At 53.6% G+C, this 15,885-nt stretch overlaps 2 protein-coding genes across 3 annotated transcripts in view; one reads left to right on the top strand and one right to left on the bottom strand.

Annotated features, from left to right (window-relative positions):
• Positions 1–6,572, top strand: part of Pgs1 (phosphatidylglycerophosphate synthase 1) — a 35,162-nt gene extending 28,590 nt beyond the window's left edge. Inside the window, exons 9-10 of one of the 2 annotated variants that reach the window (XM_034504909.2) lie at positions 2,075–2,200; positions 6,201–6,572. In XM_034504909.2, the coding sequence (XP_034360800.1) occupies positions 2,075–2,194 (120 nt within the window). In that variant the 3' untranslated portion in view covers positions 2,195–2,200; positions 6,201–6,572. Of the gene's footprint in view, positions 1–2,074; positions 2,201–5,976 lie in introns of both variants that reach the window. The other variant, XM_034504908.2, reaches the window with a different exon arrangement.
• The window catches only part of Dnah17 (dynein axonemal heavy chain 17), a 109,654-nt gene continuing 97,568 nt past the window's right edge, over positions 3,800–15,885 (bottom strand). The window contains exons 75-80 of the mRNA XM_034504907.2: positions 9,647–9,826; positions 9,001–9,183; positions 8,031–8,213; positions 7,615–7,758; positions 7,081–7,306; positions 3,800–6,069 (exon numbers count right to left, since the gene is read on the bottom strand). Coding sequence (XP_034360798.1) covers positions 5,822–6,069; positions 7,081–7,306; positions 7,615–7,758; positions 8,031–8,213; positions 9,001–9,183; positions 9,647–9,826 — 1,164 coding nt within the window. The 3' untranslated portion in view covers positions 3,800–5,821. The remainder of the gene's footprint in view (positions 6,070–7,080; positions 7,307–7,614; positions 7,759–8,030; positions 8,214–9,000; positions 9,184–9,646; positions 9,827–15,885) is intronic.

Below are 15,885 nucleotides of genomic sequence, written 5' to 3'. Positions count from 1 at the left end.
CAGGCCTGCAGCTGGCCTCCTGACCTCCAGTGTCTGGTTGCTGAGTGCTGTGTGCTGCCTCGGATGCCCAGCCCCTGGCCTGTGGCCCCTGCACTCAGAAGGTCTGCTGGAGTTCTCTTGAGACTCAGGGAAGGGCCCTGTCTGTATATCGAGCCTGGAAAATTGAAGATATTTTTATCAGAACCCCGAGTCCCTCCCTCATAGAGCAAACAATAAGAACTGAAAACTTCCTGGTTTTGTTCAGAGAGCATAGCTTTCCACTTGTGACCTAAGAAAGACTCCTTGCACAGCACTGTGACCTCCACCAGCTGACTTCCTTCTCCATCCCTGTTGTGGCGTCTGTGAGGACACAGAAGCATTTCTGGTAATTTAATTGAGATCTTGGCTGGATATTTACTAAAGAGCAGAGCTAGAGCTGAGTCTGTGGAGACTTCTGCAAACCAGTCCCCTCCCCCAGACCAGAGCTGCTCCTCCACAGAAATAGCCCACAGAACCTTAGGCCGGTATTCACGACATGTGGGGACTGTCATGATTGGGAAGCCAGCTGTGGGGACAGAGTTTGAAAGTTTGGTGTGGATATTGGCCTCAGGCTGCTGCTTCCACAACAGTCACAAGTTTGAAGAAAGTACAGGAGAGGTGACGCTAGCCCTGGGTCTCCACCTCTGTGTGGGCAAAGCCTCAGACACTTTTGCAGGGTCTTCGGTGAGGTGTCCTCTCACTCTGCTAATTGGAGGAACTGCTGACGAGTCTGTCCCTTCCTGTGTGGGATGAGGCTGGCTGTGTGAGGCTTCGTCAGGGCCTCCTGTGTGTGCTGACACTCATCAAGCCGGGACCCTCAGAATGGGAATAGGTGTGGCCCAGATTGCTCAGGGAAGCACCTGCCAGATGTGAGGGAGCAAGAGGGCAGCATTTGTAGGGTGTCCACACAGATGTCCCCACAGCTGGCTTCCCCATCATGACACTCCCCGAATGTCATGAATACCGGCCTAAGGTTCTGTGGGCTATTTCTGTGGAGGAGCAGCTCTGGTCTGGGGGAGGGGGCTGGTTTGCAGAAGTCTCCACAGACCCAGCTCCACAAACCTAGTATGATTGGAGACATGCATGTATATCTTAGCTTTCTTCATTACCATCCCTCCTGTGTACTCACTCACTCACTCACTCACTCACTCACTCACTCACTCACTCACTCACTCTCATGCCATAACACAGTGTGGACAAGTTAAAGGAGTCAGCTCTCTCCTACCACAGGAGTTGTCAGCCTTGGAGACAGTGCCTTTGCCAGCAGCGGTCATGTGTTCCCTGGGACCAGCTGTGTGTTGTGTGTCTCACGTCTGGTTTTTGTGGTGTCTGGTGGTCATGTGTTCAGCTATATGTTGTGTGTCTCGTGTCTGGTTTCTGTCACTTTTTTTACTTTCCTCTATTACATTAATCTAGACACTGGTTTGTCATCTGGGTTAATTTATAAGTGAATACTGGATATTTAGGTGGTTTCCAGCATTTCTCCACCATAAATGTGGCTGCACAAGTGTTTGTAAAGATCTTAGTGTGTGGGTGAGATTACAGTTGCTTTCTTGGGACAAACTCTGGCAATTGTCACTTTCCTTCAGCAGCGGTGGCAGATAGTAACAGCCGAGTGCCCCGTTGTTTGGTGGAAGGGACCCTGCCATATGTTAGACACTTCGCTGTGTTGGGAGTGAGGCTCAGGGTCTGCACACGATGAGCTAACAACACTACCACCACTGACTGACACCCGCCCCAGGCCCCTGTGTCTGCACATGATGAGCTAATGACAGTACCACCACTGACTGACACCCGCCCCAGGCCCCTGTGTCTTATTATTTTAACTTATACTAATTTATTTCATGAGGGGTAAACATCTAAAATAGTTTTCCCACCAGCTCTAACTGTTGAGCTAAACCAGCGATATATCAAGGCAGAGCCCTTGGCTTCGGTCCTCAAGAGGCTGTGTGGATGGCGTCTCTGACCGGTCTTGTGGGCATCTTTGTTGTGCCAGGCGTCTAGGAACCACAGGCTGACCCACACTTAGTGCCTGACCGTTCCTTTCTCTCCTCAGGAGCAAGAGCAGCTCTACCTACGGTCCGGTGTGGTATCCTCTGCGACCTTTGAGCAGCCGGGTCGGCAGGTCAAGCTGTGGGTGAAGATGGTGACCCCACTGATCAAGAACTTCTTCTGAAAACAGGCAGGTGCTGGGAATTCAGAGGTCAGAGGAGGCCAGGCGTGTTCTGAAGGGTTCCTTGAGGGGACTCTGCAGCCTTGTGTACCCACTGCTTCCTTTGTTTGACACAGCAGTATTGGGTTGTTGTGGATAGCAGTTTTCAAGTAAGCGCTGAACTTTGCTTCCCCTCCCCTGCCCCTGTCCCCTCAGGTGCTGCTGCTGCCCTTGGCTGGGGCCACCTGTGGTGAGGCCAGTGGCACTGTCTCCTTCTGATCCCCGCATAGGGGTTCTAGGGCAAGGGCCATAGAGGGCCTTCTTTCTTTCCCTGCTCTGTCGAGTGTGGTGTGGCCCTTTGACAGACAGTGCTTAAAGATGGTGGAGCTGTTCTAGAGAGCTAAGGTTGTGTATGGTGTGTGCTCGTGCACACGTGATGATGGGATGGACACAAGTGTGTGCTCGTGCACAAGTGATGATGGGATGGACACAAGTGTGTGCTCGTGCACAAGTGATGATGGGATGGACACGTGTGGTGTGTGCTCGTGCACGTGTCATGGCATGGGACACAACATGGTGGACAGTCTCCCTGATGACAGTCTCCCTGATCTGCAGCAGGTTAGTGTGATATCAGAGATATCAGAGCTTGATGTTCCCATTGCTCATGTAGTATGCTCTGCCTGGGCACTGGGAGCATGTGGTTGGTGACAGGTGAGAATGTGGCCCTACTTGAGCTGTTTTGCTGTTCAGAGCTGGCCACCATGAGCCATGAGGTCTCTGGACTTGATGCAGCCTGAAGGGCTGAGGGGTCTGTCTGTGCCTTTGCTTCTCCTGCTCCTGCCTTGCTTTCTCACGCCTTCTTTTTTACTTTATTTAATTTGAGACAAGGTCTTGCTAGCCCTGGCCAGCCTGCAACTCACAGAGATGCACCTGTTTTCTGCCTCTCAAGTGCTAGGATTAAAGGCATGAACCGCCAGGACTAGCAATACTTCCTTTTTTTTTTTTTTTTTTTTTAAAGAAAAAACTTTTATTAGCCAGGGATAGTGGTTACATGCCTTTAATTACAGCACTCAGGAGGCAGAGGCAGGAGGATGTCTGTGAATTCAAGGCCAATGTGATCTACAGAGTGAGTTTCCCTCCTTATCAGGCTCAAACTACACCAGCATCACACTTTATACAGATTAATTCCTAACCAGAAGATGTGTGTAAGCCTGAAGAAATAAGATGAGGCTGGCCTCAAACTCATGGTAATCCTCCTGCCTCAATCCCTCAAGTGTTGTAATCACCTGCATGTACCACTGCACCTGGCTTATTTTATGGTTTTTGGTTTGACACGAGATCTGAAGTTGCTACTGCTGTTGCTTTTGGGGGTTAGGGGATTGTTTTGAGACAGGATCTCTCTACATAGCCTGGCTGCCCTGGAATTCACTCTGTAGACCAGGCTGGCCTCCAACTCAGAGATCTGCCTGCCTCTGCCTCCCCAGTGCTAGGGTTAAAGGTGGGAGCCACTACCATCTACTTAGGTTCCAGCCTATAACAGATGAGCCGGTTCACGTTTGTGCAGCTCCACACAGCAGGTCCCTTCCAGTGCACATGTCCTATGCACTTAGAGAAGTCTGCTTGCCTCTCCATTCCTCCCCAGGGCCTCTGGGAGCCTGGAAGCGTGGGTTGTTGCTGCCAGTACAGCCTGCTGTGCAGGGAGCGACCACAGGGACCCACCTGTAGCAGTGCTGCTGCTGCTGCGATCTTCACAGCTGTGCTGACTGGCTGTAGCAGGGGCCTCCAGAGTCAGGAACACTTAGCCATGGCCAGAACTGCTGCTGCTCGTGGTTGCTAACAAGGTGGAGTGCTGTCCTGGGCTGCAGCACTTAGCGCTTCGTGCAACCTAGCCAGAACTGACACCAATGAGAGGAGCTACAGGGGACTAGGCTTCTGTCTGCAGTGGCTGGTGTACAAGGCACGGGCATTCAAATTAGCAGCGCTGGGTGGAGTGACCCTCCTCTGCCCTGCTCCCCTGGTCACTCTCAGGCCTTTGGGACCTTCACTCTGCAGGTCCAGGCTCTTCATTCTGACTCCAGCACTTTGTTCCAGATCCCTGCAGGTAGCTTGGCCTTTGAGAAGTTTGGAGATAATTTTGTCAACTCATAATTTGTATGTGTGGAGGAAACTACTGCTTTATTTCAGGCTTCAAAGGCAAAACTAGAAAAGCTTATTTTGTGTTATTGCCAGGGATTGGTACAGGTTGCCTGGAGCCTGCTAGCTGTGCCATCGGAGAGAGCTGCAGTGCCCCCTCCTGGCCAGCAGAGACACAACAGCTAGAGTTTCCTGATAACCTCTCCTTCCTTGTTCCCCAAGGAGGTTAGAGTCCCTTGTCCCTGGTTGGGGCTCAGGTAACAGGGCCTCTTCCCTTAGGTGACTGTCTGTCTTTCAGCACATTCCTAGAAGATCAGACAAGCTGTGGTGAAGCAGTGCCCAGGTTTGCTTTGCTTTGCAACTTTGAAGGCTTAGAAACTCAGAAAGTGGTGCCCTGCTCCACAGGGAACCCCCACCCCCTTCCTGGAGTTAAAGGCTTTGCTGGCTGTTTCCCATCACCCCTAGTGTCCTCCTGTCTACCTCCAGTGCCCTGCTGCCTGCTTGTAACCTGCTTGGCTACCTTGCTGTCTGTTTGCTTGGCATCAGTACTGTCAGGCTTAGTGTCTTCTGTCTCCTGCTGATGGTTCTGATACAGATTCAACCAGCCTGTCAGCAGGGTCTCAGCCCACCTGTCTGCCATCATCACTAGGGCCAGGTGCCTACTGAAGAGGGCTGCTGAAATGGCTTGCAATCCGCTACGGCTCCAAGGAGTGTGGGTGCGGGGGTGTGTGCGCGCGTGCGCCTGGGCATTAGGTGGAAAGAAAAACACCCAAGTAGCCCACGTAGCCACCCCACAGTTCAGTCTGGAGCCTTTGCAGGGACATGTGCATGACTAGGAGAGGTGGAACAGACACAGCACAGGCATGGGATGGGGGAGGGGTGCCACTCTGTAATATTGCTGTCCTACTGCAGCCAGGAGAATCCCCTGACCCCAGAGCACAGCAGGTAGTGACAGCTCCTGCTGTCCTTACACTGCCCTGTTGGTGGCTTCAGTGAGGAAGGATGGCTGCGTGGCCATGTCATGGCTGGCTTTTTGCAGTTCTGGGACAGGTTGGGAAGGAAGGAGGACATCCGGCTCTTACTCAGAAGAGCTCAGTGTAGATGCTGCTGTGTGGAGGAGCGAGCGCCTGCCCCCTGGCTGTGGCACTTTGTGTGCTGTTCTCAGGCTCAGGGTGAGTGGTGCACCAGAGCCCACCTACTGGTGCATGAGATAAGCTCCTGGAGCCCCTGAAAGTCACACTCAGGGTTGGCTGGTTTCCCAGGATGTTTGTTCCTTAGCTGCTGGGAGTCAGGCTTCACTGCTGTGCGTGGCGTTGGCTGCTGAGAGGGTCAGACTGGCGTACTGATTGCACTTGTTTTAATCTGTACATAACCCACACTCCCCCCACGCCTGCTCCACAGCCCGGAGCACTGGGCTTGTAAGAAGTCAAAAATTGTAAAATGTGTCAGTTGCAAGGTGAGGTTTCTGATTGGAACCAAGCAGGGTTGGGCACGGCTCTGGGCATGCTGCAGGCACAGCTACACCTGCAGGAGTAGTGCCACAGCTGCCAGGATCCACTTGGCTGCCTTCTCTTTGGTCTTCAGGTTAAAAGTCCAGACGTAGGTGGGCCCTCGGATGCGCGTCTTGTACACGGGGCATTCATAGATGTTCTTGGTCTCCATTCGGTCCACAGGGATGGCCTTGATGAAGATGACGGGCATGACTGGGGTCAGATCCTTCAGCCTTGCTTCAGCAATGACTCCAGTCTGGGTATCCCAGCGAGCTCCTGTGGGGACAATGGAGCTGAGGGTCTGGGTGCCCTAGGGGAGTCAGAACCCACTGTTTGGATGCTGACCGTGAAAAAGGGAGGCACAGTAGGGAGCGAGGCCTGGCCCCCAACCTCCCCACTCTTTTCAGAGCAGACCAGTGATTGGGAGCCCGGAAGAGTTCAGGCCAGGTGCCAGGGTCTGAGAGTGCCAAACATGGAGGAGTGTGAACGGAGGACTCCGAGGTGACTCTGCATGCCGTAATGGCTCTGAGGCTGCATCTTTTCAGAGCTTCATCTCAGCCTTCTCAATGTCAGTGACAGAGAAACCTGACCACAGCTCAACTTCCAGCAATGTTCCTTCCTGACCCTTCATGTGTGATGTCTACTCTCCGTGTACATAAGGAATAAGTTATATATATATATATGCACATAGACCCAGACTGCTGCTGTTTCTCATCCTAGCCCAGTGGTGTTCATGTGTCCCGTGTACCATTGGAATCACAATAAACATGGAGAATGGTTGTTGTGTACTTGCTCAAGTGATGTGGGCGGGCGCGTGACCCTTGGGTGGCCTGGTCCTGACACAGCACAGGTAGAACTCAACTGCCTGAAGCAATTCCGAGAAAGCATCCTTCTGGCTGCAGAGTGGATTCTAGTGGGTCCCCTGCCGACCTGCCCTCCCGCTGTCCTGGCTTGGTGGATGCCCTTTGCCTAGGGGAGCCCTAGTAGGAGTGGCGGCAGAGGTGACCCCTGGCTTGGGGGGGTCAGCCCACATGCCCTGAACCCCAGACTCAGCAAAGCTCCATCTGGAGGTTAGAGGTCACTTCTGATCCATGCAGGTGCTTCTGTGGGCTAGAGCCTGGCTGGAATGAGGTTGGTCTTGTTTTTGAGATGAGATCTTTCTATTGCCCATGGAATCCTAGCAGTCCTCCAGGCCTTTATCCTCAGGCCCCTTTAGGGTTCAGTGTGGCTCCAAGCCTATCCCTGCCCGGGACTATGCCCGCCCTGTCTCATCTATAGACAAGTTACCTTCCATGAAGAGCCCATACACGTAGGAGCCCTCTCGGGGAGGAGCAGTCATGTCCTCCCGGTTCTTCTTGGTCACTTCCACAGACAGACACATCTTATCCAGGGGCCACTCGTTTTTCCTGGCCATGGACTGCATGATGGCAGTGAGAAACGACTGTGGGTTGAAGAACCCGGCCAGCCACACGGTGGTGGGTAGGGCGAAGTCTGTGGTCCAGGATTCAAGCTCCTGCAAGAAAACGAGCTGCTGAGGGGAGGGGAGGGGTCTCGGCTGTGCCTACAGCACTCCACGAGGGCATGGCTCCACCTAACCCGGGGACCCTGACCTCGGGCCTGCTGGATACAGAGGGAGCTCCCTGAGGGACTCCCCTGGGCTTTATGTACTCACTTGTGCTCTCCTTGGGAAGTCACACCTGCCTGATCAGACATCTGAGGGACTGGGCCCTGGCCTTCCCACCGCTTCGGCAGTGGTGGCCCATGGGGACTCTGAGGCCATGGTACACAGTCTCCTGGAGGCTCCAGGGTCCTGTGACTTACCCTGATCCGTTGCAGCAGGTCAGCATACCAGGCTGCCAAACCCATCATGGAGGGGTAGGCCCGGGCCATCCAGGTCTCAGGCACAGTGTCATAGAACAGAGCGGTGGACAGGTCTTCCATGTCGGTTGTGATGGTGAGCTCACCCTAAGGGACACAGTCACGTTTTGGGGGATGGGTGTGGTCAGCGTGGGAGAGAGTCCTCTGTTGTGTGCCTGAGGTGCCAGCATGATGCCACCTCCCGAGACCACAGCCAGGTAATAGCTAACCTCCGTGGCCTGTACTGAAGGAAGGGCTCAGACAAGGGTCAGTTGGTCATACCCCGGTCTCCAGGATGCTGTGGCTGTCCCTGTGCAGACACGCCCACCACACGAGCCTCACGCCCACTTTGGAGGACATTGCGGCTTTTAGGCTTTTACCTTCAGTCCCAGGCTCAGCTCCTTCAGTGAGCGCCGCATCTCATTGGTCAGGATGTTCATCCTCTCACACTCCTGAAAGGCAACGACCACGTAGGGCGTCTTCTCGGCAGCCTTGGCCATGATCTCAGCCATGTTGAAGGTCTCCGGGATCTTCTCGAGGATGTCATCCAGCACAGCCTTCACCTGGAAACCAGTGCCAGGCAAGCCCGTGACCTCACCGACCGAGGCAGCACTCCCAGCAGAGCTGCCTTGAGTCTTAGAGGGGGAAGAGGCCAGTGGGGTGGGGAGCACATGTGACCAGAGCTGCACCAGTGCTCCAGTTTCTTGCCCTGTCAGGTGCTCTCGTGGGCATGGGATTGATTCACCCTCTGTGGGGACTGCCCTGTCACCACTGTCCCACCTGGCACACTGTGCCATGCTGCCCAGTCTGGCCCTGAACTTGAGATCCTCCTGCCTCGCTTCGGGAGTGCTGGGATTACAGCTGTGTGCACTACAAGCTGGCTCAGAAGTAGATTTCTGGTTTCCAATTGATAGGTCGGTAAAAGTTGCAGACCTGAGCTAGTAGGGAAGGACTTTTGGCTCCTGGTCTAGCCTGTTTGTTACTTAGCTCAGCACTTAGCTGACGTGTGTCAGATCTTTCCCACAATGTAAGAAAGTGGGTGCCGAGGCAAACCAGGCAGGGGAGCCTCACAGTGCTCTGAGATGCAGCCGCCTGACCCCTTGTGCCCAGGCTATCCCCTGAGCTCCTGGTCCTGGAGGAGCCACCCTGTGCCCAAAGTTTTAGGCCAGTGATGCCTGGGACCAGTTGTAGACCACACCCTGATTCCAGAATTTAGTTCCCAATGCAGGGGACAGACAGGGAGCCTGCCTCACAGGCTCCCCAGGCACTGTCTCCAGCCAGGACTGCACTGTGCCTCCCACCGCTCTAGGCCCTGCCCATCCCCATTGCTAGGGATGTAGACAGGCCTACCTTTTCCTCCCGTGACACCCCCGTGCCTGCTCCCGAGTCTGTCTCTTTGGGCTGCATCTCTAGAACTGTTCGGAACAGCTTCTCCGAGGTGACTGTCAGGAAGCCGATCTCTGCGTTGGGGTGCAGGCCGTACAGGTAAGGACTCTCGGGGGGCAGGTTCTCATCGATGTACTCGTGGTAGCCCTAGGAAACAGCGGCTTATAAGCAAGTTGTAGGAGCCCCGCTGTCTTCTGGGCGTTTCTCCCACGTGGTCTGATCCAGTGGAGTCCTGCTTGTTCTCTACCCACATCCCCAGATCTGGAGGAATTCCCTCCTCATTATCAGAGTCACACCTGTTGCCCCTTGTTTTGGGAGCTTGGATTCTTGCTTGGTTACTGAAAGCCAATTTTGTTGTTTTTGAGACAGGGTTTTTTGTGTAGCCCAGGTTGGCCACAAACACTACCTTGAGCTCCTAGATCAGCCCTCCTCAGTGCTGGGATTATAGTTGTGGGCCACCATGACAGGTCTTATGCAGTGCTGGGAGGTCGAGCCCAGGTCTCCATACATGTCACCTCTCTACACCCCTAGCATCTGTAGGGCTTCTGTGGTATGGGCCCCTCAGGGTAGTCAGTCACATGAGCCCCCAAGCAGGGGCACGTCTCCCTACCTTATAGTCCAGGTTTGGGGGGATCTGAAACCCGGGGGCCAGCAGCACCTCCCCTTCCAGCATCTCCACACGGATGTACTCTGCCAGGTAGGTCCTGCACAGCCGGCGGTCCCAGTCATCAGTGATGTGGCCTCCGTACATGATCTCACCAAAAAGGTAGCGGAGATCATCCCAGGGCACCTGAGAAAGCAGGGCAGTGTGAGCAGTGCCCCAACCCGAGCTTTCAAACCTGTGAGGCTAGACAGCTCAGCAGGGCCTGCTCCCAGGCTGCTTTCAGGGTCACCTGTGACTGCCTAGTTGCTGAGGAACACCTCTCTCCATTCCTGCTCCTCCGTGTCTGGCTTCTCAGGCCCGCCCCTCTGAGCTCAGGCTAGCCCCTCTGCTTTGGCTACCATCTCAGGCTGGCTTCAGCTTCTGGTTTCCTCCTCTGTAGGGATGTCTCCATAGGGCATCAGCTCTTCTGCTGATGCCAGAGTGTCAGGGGCTACTTGTTCCTTCTTAGTTTCCTGGGCTCTGTCTTCCTCAACCATAAGTCTGTGCTCCACACAGCAGTTGGATTCTGCTCATCGGAGAGTTGGTGCTGGCCCCCACATCTTCCTTTAGCTAAAAGTCCAGTCAGTTGTATGTCTGACATGCACTAGTGGCTGCCCTGGCCCCCTTAGAACTGGCTTTGCTTATTCACAATTGTAATATGTAGTGTGTGTGTGTATAAAATGTGTGTGTACACACACACACACACATTATACTAACAGCTCACAGCTCTCCCTTGTAGAGCCTTGCAGGTCTCTGTGGGAGTTGGGACTCAACAGGTCCAGCCAGAACCTTGGCTTCTGGGGCTTCCAGAACAGATGTCTGCACACAGCCTGGCACCAGCTGTCACTGGGGCTTCCAGAATAGATGTGTGTACAGCCTGGCACCAGCTGTCACTGTTTTGGTGGGACTTTCCACCTCTCTCTTCCTGCACTTCAGCCCATCATCTGCCTGGTCCCATGTCACTCACCCTTACCCTAGGGTCATTGCCTGACACACAGTCTTTCAAAGCCTGGTTCACGTGTCCCTTTATCTACAAAGCCAGCAGCTATGGCCTGCGGCCTGTCCCTGCTGCCCACAGCAGCCTGAGGGAGAGGTAGCCACTTTAGGAAAAGTCAGAGGCTCCCTGACTGTGACAGGTGAGCCTTGTTCCTGAGGCACTCTGTCTGGTTGAGCCTGCAGACCTGTCACCTGTGTGCCCCAGCTCTTGGAGCTGCTGTGTGGGCAACCTTGCCACAGGACTGCCACCTGTGTTTGCTCAGCAGCTTGGACACAGGTGCCTTTCCCCTAAGATGGTGGCTGCCATTTCTGCCACCACCACAGTGCCCCACCCCCAACCCCTGAGAGCTTTGGATGGTGTGATGGGGAAATTGGCTGATTTAGTCTTCTGAACTCTAACTCAAAATATCCGTATGCTCTTGAGTTCTCATCTTAGTGTGTGTGTGTAAGCTTGGGTGGGGGCCAGCACATGCCATGGCACATATATGGAGCTCAGAGGATTGGTCCTCACCCACCACTTTCTTTGATATAAGATCTCTCTCTCTCTCTCTCTTTTTTTTTTTTTTTTTTTCGGTTTTTCGAGACAGGGTTTCTCTGTGTAGTCCTGGCTGTCCTGGAACTCACTCTGTAGAGCAGGCTGGCCTCGAACTCAGAAAAATCCGTCTGCCTCTGCCTCCCAAGTGCTGGGATTAAAGGCGTGTGCCACCACCGCCCGGTGATAGAAGATCTCTTAACTGCTGTGTGCCCCAGGCTAACTGACTTCAATTTCTGGGAGTGATCTGTCTCTGTAGTAGTGCCAACATTATAGGTATATGCCACTGTGGCTTTATGTGGGTGCTGGGGATCTGAATTCAGGTTGTCATACTTGGACTTAAACACACGCATACACACACAAAACCATCTCCCCAGGCATGAATTGTCATTTTCTAACTTCATCGTTTTTTGTTTGGTTTTTAAACGTGTTTTAAAAAATATGTGTGGGTGGGCGGGTGCTGTTTTAACTTAAGTCTGTATGCCACATGTGTGCCTGGTGCCTGTGGATGCCAGGCCTCTGTTGTCTCTCCAGTTCTCATCAAAGCTTTCTTTTCTGGTCTTCTCAAGGCTCTAAGCAGTTGGGCTCAGGGGGCATTGGTCACCAGAGACAGGGTGTGTTCCCCCACCTGCTGCACAGCCCTGCAGCAGTCCTCAAAGGACAGGCATGACCTGTATATTGAGAGCGCTCGGGATCCCACAAGCCTTGAGCTCTGATGGAGGAAGGTCAGCCAGCGCAGGCTGGGTGAACGCCATGTTGTCGGGACATGCCTGTCACTGTAAGACATGATGTTCTCGGTAGACTGGAACCTGTGTGTGCTCCTGTCGTGGAGTGAAGGTCTTCACAGGCTTCTGCCAAGGCCACCTCTGTGTCTCCCCAGAGGCCCTCTGCTGGCAGCTTCTCTGTTTGCATTTGCTTGGTAATGTCACAGGTTAAATGTCACTAGGGACCACCTCATCACCACAGGTGGGGACTCTGTCCCTGCAGGCAGTGGCGTCTCCCCAGTCTGCCTTCCTGCTCCAGCTGGGCTGGTTATGTTACCAGGACAATGAACCATGCATGGTCCAGGCAGCATCTTCTTGCCCAGCCTCCATTAAGGATGCTCTGTGGCGACCTCTTTGGCAGAGGAGATGGGGCAGGTTCTGCCACTTGCCTGCAGAATCACTTGAGTGGCCCTCAAAGGGACACCAGCAAGGATTTTGTAAGGACAGGTGTACTAGATGGTGACCAATGTCAGCCATTGCTCAGTGTCAGGCGTGGCCTGCGTACTGCAGGAGAGTACAGGGGCCCTGAGCCTCAGGCCAGAGCATCCTTCACTTGCCCACGGTGGGTGACCTTCTCTCCTGACCCTGGACTTAGTGTCCCACTTGCATTTGACCCCTGTCCCCTTTCCTCATGTATCCAAGACTGACCTTGGGCTTGCTGTGGACCTAGGGGTGACCTTGCACTCTGGACTGTGCTCCTCGTACCTCCCAAATGCTGGGGTAACAGCCATGCACTGCCATGCGCTTTATTGAGCTTTCTGTAAGAGGATGTTAAGTAGGACAGGACTCCTGAGACACATCTGGTCCTGGCTGACTTCCGTTTGTCCTCATGTGACCCCAGAAGCTCAGGTTCAGGCTGTCAGTCTTGCTCAGTGAAGACGCAGGCTCAGAGGCTGAGCAGCTTGCCTGAGATATCCCAGTCTGTATGCACAGATTCACGCCCACTCCCCACTGGCTTGGCACCGATTGCTGCCCTGGAGCAGTGCTGGGTTCTGGCCGCCCTGTCACATTCTCTGCAGGTCAAGTTCACTTGCTGCCACATATGGGGCATGGCTCCGTGCCCTTGCTGCTTGGCCCACAGTCTCTGTTGCCATTGAATTGGGGTCACCAAGAGTGAAGTAGAGAAGCCTGGGGTGTTGATGTGTGTGGCCCTCTGGCCCTTTCTGGAGAGAATGCTGGGTCTGAGCCCACTTCTGAGATGGCAGGTACAGGTAACCATGGGAGGTGGGGATTGCTGTTAAACGTAGCTTATGAATGTCCAAGCTCCGGGGACTTGTAGGCACACGTGGCGTCAGACCCAGCAATGTGACTTCCGCTCACAGAGGGGGTCCTCTTCAGTGGACTCTAACTTTTCCAAATTCTGTTTTCAATGATGGTTCTTAAACACTTTAACCTCCCTTCTACCCCACCACCCACCAGAGGTAGGAAAAAGGGAAGGGTATGGGGGAAGTGGACCTGTTCAGAAAGGTTCTTTGGAGCAAGTCTGTGTTGTCTGAAAATTGGCAGGTCAGATCACAGGTCAGCAGCGGCAGCTCGATCCATTCACAAACATTTCATAGAAATATTAGCAGTCCAGCTCGGTAGAGTCGCGCTAGCAAACAGGAATCAGCATCGGTGGCACTACCTAGCAGAGACAGCCAGGCCTCAACCTTGGCATGAGTTGCCAGCAGGAGGGACTGGGGCCAACAGGAACGCCAGGAAAAGTTCTCAGCTGTGCCTCTCAGTGAAGACTCGAAATCAACAAATGTTACACAGCTCTATAAGCACGCCTAGCTCAGCCTGCACCACTGTCTGTCGGGTCCTTTTTATCCGCCCTCCAGACATCATGTGTCCTCCATGGCTCTTGCCTCAGCGTGTGCATCTGTCTCAGTTGACATCACTCTGCCAGTCAGCCCAAGTCCATGGAAAAGGCAGCATACCACAGCACACCACCACAAGTTTTTTTGGTGCATCTCTTTCTCTGGACAAATGCAGCCCAGCTACCACAGTGTTGGGCGGACCAATACATGCGTGTTGTTAGCAAAGAATCCTTCATCACATGTCCTTTCACATGCTTGCTTTAGCAGAGCATCCTCTCCCCTGTGCTTGCTTCAGGGAAACGTTCCTTCACGAGTCTGCCTTAGCCTCTCACCTGTGTCCACTTCAGGAAAACGCTCCTTCATGTGCTTGCCCCAGCAGAACACCATCCCACACAACTGACTCTCCAAAGGACCCTTAAGTGTCCACTTCAGGGGGCAGCGGAGCATTCAGACTCCACAGCCTTGTCCCAGACCAGGTCACAAGTGGCCCCGAGTCTTACCCAGCACAGCCCCTGTTGGTGTGCAGTCAGATTCCGGCACCTGCCAGAGTCGAAGTCCTAGGTGTTGAGATCCAGGTCCAGCATCCTGTTTGTGTCAGGCAAAACTTCGCCACCCAGCCTTACCTAGCCTTTTTTTTTTAAGTGAGGTTGCCTATGCTATCTATCCTCAAACTGGAGATCCTCCTGCCTCAACCTTATGGGTGTACATGTGCATCTGAACTGTGGCTGTGCACCCCCACACCCACTTGAAATCAACATGTACCTGCCATCTGCAGCCCCTGGCATGCTTGGTGGGTTGATTCCTGTCAGTTGTAAGAACACAAAGAAGCACCTTGTCTTTCTCAGGGAGCTTTGAGGTCCTCCTTCCCCAAACCTGGATCTGACGCTAGACACTGGCAAGCCTGTAGCCTAGGAAGCTCTGGACTTTCTGGGGATGTGGTTTTCAAGATATGGTGGGAAACCTGACAGGTTCAGGTGTGTGTGTGTGTGTGTGTGTGTGTGTGTGTGTGTGTGTGTGTATAATGGCGGCCACAGGGGTGGTGGGGGTAACAATGCTGAAGGGACTTGGTGGAGTCACAGAGAGGTCCTGTGCCTTCAGATTTCCTTGGTTTATGGAACCCACTCAATATCTTGCAAACATAAGGTAGAGAACTAAGAGGAAGGTCCGGATGTATCAGAGGGCGGGCCAGGACAGGAGGGAGGGAGAGAGGCAGGTAAACACACTGCCCTGGGACCCTCACTTACATCCAGGTGCTCTGAACAATGGGAGAAGTTACTCCTTTCTTCAGAGCACCTTGATAACTTCCCCTTTGTGGTTGGGTTCCATTCGAACATCCCGGGACACAGGGGTGTTGAGGGCAGCATGGGCCTGATCTGACTTCAGCCAGTTTTGGGTGCATGCATGGCGAGGCAAACTGTGTCCTCTGAATGAACTACTAGAGGAAAAACTTTTATTGTCTTTTAAAAAATGTGCATGTGTGTGTATGGATGTATGTATGTTGGGTGTGTGTGTGTGCACATGCGTGCAGATGCCTGCTGACGCCAGATCACCTGAGAGGATGGCAGAGGGTGGGAGGGCTATAAAACTGAGGCTTGAGAGGCTAGGTCAGGAGCCCTGTGTGAAGGGGCTGTGTGGAGGCAGGAGGTTGCAACCCTGCCAGGCAGGCCTGGTGCTCCCTGAAGCCCTAAGGTGTCGTGCAAGCCCCTGCACCCACCACCCTCTATGGAGGTGACCATGAGCAGCAAGTTCTTTTAGCCATTGAGCCATCTCTCCAGCCCCGTTTACCATCTTATGCATAATTGGGCATGTGTATGGTTAAAATAAGGTGCATCATGGGAAGGAACACATGTACAAGAGAAGCACATGGCCCAAGCTGTCCATCAAAATAGAGTCCCACCCACACTCTGCCCTTAGCAACCAACCCCTCCCTAGGTGGCATAAAGGAAAGCCCAGGGCACTCTAATTCACGCAGCTTACAGCCCTTGGCGGCATTTCTGATCTGCACCGCAGCTACCTTCACTTCTGAATAAACCGCCTTTGCTGTTTTCCCGTCTGTGTGCAGTTTCTTTAATTCTCTGAATATGACGCTGAGAACTAGAGCTGCCTGGTCCAAAC

Source organism: Arvicanthis niloticus, chromosome 6 (assembly GCF_011762505.2).
Source record: "Arvicanthis niloticus isolate mArvNil1 chromosome 6, mArvNil1.pat.X, whole genome shotgun sequence".
NCBI lineage: Eukaryota > Metazoa > Chordata > Mammalia > Rodentia > Muridae > Arvicanthis > Arvicanthis niloticus.
Note: the sequence above shows the minus strand (reverse complement) of the source record. Positions and strands in the feature narration are given on the sequence as shown.